This window comes from Ostrea edulis, chromosome 3, assembly GCF_947568905.1.
Source record: "Ostrea edulis chromosome 3, xbOstEdul1.1, whole genome shotgun sequence".
Classification (NCBI taxonomy): Eukaryota; Metazoa; Mollusca; class Bivalvia; order Ostreida; family Ostreidae; genus Ostrea; species Ostrea edulis.
Window position 1 is genome coordinate 43,722,013 of NC_079166.1, and position 4,751 is coordinate 43,726,763.

General features: G+C 35.4%; 1 protein-coding gene across 1 annotated transcript; it reads left to right on the forward strand.

The window, feature by feature from the left end:
- Positions 1–893: 893 nt before the first annotated feature.
- Positions 894–4,325, forward strand: LOC125677584 (achaete-scute homolog 1-like). The gene is made up of 2 exons (XM_048915708.2): positions 894–1,490; positions 4,096–4,325. Exons 1-2 carry the CDS (start codon positions 920–922, stop codon positions 4,146–4,148), a joined length of 624 nt encoding a protein of 207 aa, XP_048771665.1. The 5' UTR covers positions 894–919; the 3' UTR covers positions 4,149–4,325.
- The last annotated feature ends 426 nt before the right edge of the window (positions 4,326–4,751 follow it).

A 4,751-nucleotide genomic window follows, 5' to 3' on the forward strand; every position in this document is an offset into this window, starting at 1 on the left:
ACTATCATCTGTACTGTATTAAACCATATATATACCTATATATTACTATCATCTGTACTGTATTAAACCATATATATATATACCTATATATTACTATCATCTGTACAGTATTAAACCATATATACCTATATATCACTATCGTCTGTACTGTATTAAACTATATATACCTATATATTATTATCATTCTGTCCGTATCCAGCATAGCATTAAACAAGTTTCATTTATAAGATAGACTTCACGCATTCTCATGAGAGTGGTGTAAAGATCTTTCTGCTGTCATGATATCTTACTTTTCGATGAGAAATATTCGGCTGTGTTTTATATGAAATACAAAAAGCAGAGGCGATCCCGATCCACACTGCAATATTTTGATCGAGACAACTGACTTAAATTAAGCCAGAAATTTTCCAATAGTATAAGATTTATAAGTAAAGGAAAACCAGTTTTATATCAAATTGATTTTTCGTAAGTACAGTAAAATGCAAGAAAAATCATGAATTGATATCACTTGCACGGTAATGATCTCGTCCAGTTTTGGTGTATTTGCTTTTAGTATTGTGATAACACAATAGTCTACACTAAAAAAGACCAAATGACAAGATCGACAAATTCTGATGTACCTTTAATTAATTCACCTGTAAATACAAACTAGATCGGGGAAATGATAAGCGAGAGTAAAATTGATGTCCAGAACGTGGTCAGGGTGAGGCGGAGCTACGAAGCAAAATGTCACGTTTAATTACTCCACACCCGATGGCGCTCGAGCACCAATCAAGCACGACCTTTGGCCTTGTCAACTACCCGAATTCAACCAATGGCATTGTCAAGGCGCGCGACCAACACGCGACTAGTGCACGCGAGAGTACAGAGATAACGGTATCATTTATTTTGTTATTGTTGACTAGATAATCGATGAGAGATGAGCAGAAAAGAGATGCAGCAGTCGTTTATGTTAACACAACCAGGCCATCTGAATGCGCTGCAGTCCCTTGAAAATGTCCCAAAAGTCGCCACTTTTTATAATTGTAAAAAGGCATTGGACAGCAAAAGACCGAAACCTGTAGCTATGTCCCGCAGAAACGCACGCGAAAGAAGGCGCGTGAAAATGATAAATACTGGATATGAAACTCTTCGACATCATGTTCCTGTTGGTGTTGACAATAAAAAACTAAGCAAAGTAGAAACGCTTCGTGCAGCAGTGGATTACATAAAGTATCTTCAAAACCTACTGCAGTCAGAAAACTGTATACAGCCAAGAACAGCAGAGGTCATTATGGCGGAAAAAACTCACGATCCATTCAGCGTATCTCCTTTAACGGTCAAAGAAGAAATAACTTTCGATGAGAGATGCTGTTCGGTCCAGGATGCTGAAGATTCGTTATCTCCCCTGCATACGTTTCCTGTTCGGGAGGAGGGTATGTTCGTTGACATTGCGCAATGGTTGTACCAGAACTCAGAACCTAAAGACGGCACCAACATTCGGTTAAAAGGTAAGAAAAACACATCTCTGCAAGTTATTGTCAAAAAAATTGTAATTTTCACTCGATCATAATTTATAATCGTGAAGCAAAAATGCAGAAAAAGGAAACAATTGTCAGAGATGGACTACTCTTTTCCCGCAAGCGTATCAGCGTGCGTGAATGATTGCATGCAAAATTTACTGAAGCATGAGTCCACAGACATACCTCCTTGTCATAATTTATAAATTAGATTCCTAAAATATGCATAAACAAGTTATAATTTGAAATCAGTTTATTGAAGCGTGGATCAGTTGGCCTCGCCAATGACACATCACTCGAAGTCGCACCAATGTTTTGAATATTTTCCTCGTAATTTTTCTCGCTATCTTCTTTCAGAAAAAAAGAATTTTGCATCGCTTCATAAAATTAGCTTTTGACACATAAATCAATATTTTGGACATTTTAATGTAACTTCAATCAAAAAACTTTATTGGTAAAGTCCTGTCGATTTTCTTGAATACTGACATTAACTTTCATGATTTGTTCGGTTCATTAAAAATCATATCATCAACGATCTGAATTGTACAAGAATTAACGAAAACAATTAAATTTGTGAAATTAAGGGAATAGTCCCCTATCATTTAAAGTGGTTCGATATCAAAAAGATATCTTTGATTTTTTTTATTCTTCGTATTTGATTTCAAGAGATTGGTTTTTGAGATAAACAATAAAAAGAAGAATGGCACAATACCTAGAAGAATTGACGATTCTATCAAAACTTAAAAAGCATGGGATTGAAAGGAAGGGAATGAAAATCATAACGAATTCCCTAAGACTAAATTGTACAAAATCAGAGCTATGCGTTTTATCACGTACAATTCGCTTTTGTCCTGCGATTCTGCTACTTTCTAAATATTTACTAGATAATACACGTATGCATCTATTGTCATATAGACCAACATAATTTTTGTCTGTAATCCAATCAGGGTATCGTATTTTCCAGCATTAGCGTGGCCCCAGTAATAAGTTGTACAATCCATGTTATGTCCAATAGTTACATCATTGTGTGGTCTTACATGTAATGGTCATTGTCATGTGGATCGGATTTTCTTTCAAGGACATATAACAATGATAATAGATACTATTTAATCAATATGTATTGTAATCTGTGAAGTAGAAGAGATATGATAATTTCATATGAAATTTGAATTTCGGGGGGAAATTGAAATCAATTTGAAATAATTCTCTGATTGTGGTAACTTGTACAAGGTGACAAACTTACATGTTACTGAGGAATAATTAAGTATGTATTGTATTGCACATTAATCAACGTTTAAACAATACGGTCTCAAATTAAAAAAACCAAAATACTCAATGGTTGAAATGTACGAAAATTCCACTTCATGACATCTTTAAAGCAAAGGGAATTGCTTTCTTTAAAATCTTACAGATCTTCGAAATCATTGAAAATCTTGAAAATGAGACATCTTGAACTTCCAGAGATAATGGACATTTTAATAAAGATTTTTAAAATGACCCTGTCACGTGGTCGGGGACATGTGTCGGAATTCTAATCAAATATCATTTCAGAAACCATACCGCAAAAATTGTTGCATGAGCATTTTTAGGGTCTTGGCTTCGGCCATCTGCCACTAATTGACCGCATGTGCCCCTATCCATCAGGAATAACCGTAATCTGTAATGTAACGAAGAATGGTCGAGCGAAAATTTCAAAAGGCGCAAGGAGGACATTGTCTGTTACAATAGTTTTGCCACCATCGGTGTTCAATAATATTTTGAATATTTCATAAGCTATCAACTGACCCTTTGGAATAAGAAAAAAGAAGCACAAAAAGTCATCTCAGTTTATGTCCTGAAAATCACTCGAAAATGGAATCTGTCATCTCGGCCTTTTGGGGATAAATTGCAGGTTATGGTATAGCCTGAGAGGACAACGGTTAGAACCCTTTGTTTTGTCGCCGTTAGAGGGCAGTTTATATTGTATTTTCCTGGTTACAATACAAAGGACCAAAGTGTGAATACTTTTGTTAAACTGTAAATTAAGGGCTATCCAAACTTGAAATGCATGATTTTGATTTGCACAAAAACATGTCCCTGTCCTGAAGACAGGAGTCTTTAGGGTCAAGCCTCGGTCATCTAGAAATAAATTTCATGGCCGTTTTGCTGTACAACGGGGTGGCAAAGAACTTGTGGCAAGAATAAAGTGGACATTGTAGTTAAGATTGTGGACGAATCTCAGTCATTTCATACCCCGTTAGAACGACAAATCATGCAGCCACAGGTTTCAATAGACATGCACAGATATTCCACTTAAGCGATGCCATGTTTTATTGGACTTGACCGTAATTAAAGGCCTCGGCACATGTCTTGCAAATAGGATTAAATAAAAGAATTGTGACATCGCTGGCTTTAGAAATTAACAGAATAAAGCTAAACTTAAGATTAGAAATCCTCACTTTTGACTTCTACAGGAGAGTGAAATATAATTTTATTAATTCCATATTCTACAGCTTTGCCTCTGAAAACCTTATTATGCATTGACCTTTGTTTCATTAAATGATCATGGATTCAACATATATAGGTTAAAATTTTCATGTTTTATTTTCTGTTACAGGTATGATAAGCAATGTGCAAAACTCGGAATTCGATATGCAAAACATCTTATGATGAAGATTCTGAACAATATGTACATTGTACATGACATCACAACTTGCCTTCAAAATGTCTTCCAGAGGAGCAACAACGAACAATGACATTGAATGATTTTGATCTGAATTTCGACCATCACCATAGTACAATTGTAAATACATAATGTATATACTGTTAATAAACTATTTATTGTTATCATCGTATTTCTCAATTATTTTGAACTGACGAATAACGACGAAAATTTAACGTTTATTGGACAATAAAAGCCTTGTATGAATGGGTCATTTTCGATCATCAGTGGATTCCGCAACGCTGTAAGTACTAAAATAGCGCCTATTTCACACCGCCATAAAGCGATAACAGTCTAACTGAGACTAGTCCTTCAGAAGATTAGCGAGGCAGAAAATCTCATTTTATTCCCTAGTTCAACATAATGTTAATCCAAATTGAACAATATCGACGGAGCTCGTACACTGAATTGGCTGGCCTGTTTGGAGCTTGACCATTTGTGCGCAGAATGTATGACAATGGGTGTGAAGGTCACACTAAATATCATAAACAAAATCGTGACTCACGTGGTTTATTGCTGATTATTGATAATACATGTTATAGAACAGTTGA

Bases quoted from the DNA above. Each gene is read 5' to 3' on its own strand.
- LOC125677584 (XM_048915708.2), top strand. From the start codon at position 920: ATGAGCAGAAAAGAGATGCAGCAGTCGTTTATGTTAACACAACCAGGC. The intron at 1,491-4,095 runs GTAAGAAAAACA...TTTCTGTTACAG, and splicing joins CACCAACATTCGGTTAAAAG to GTATGATAAGCAATGTGCAA.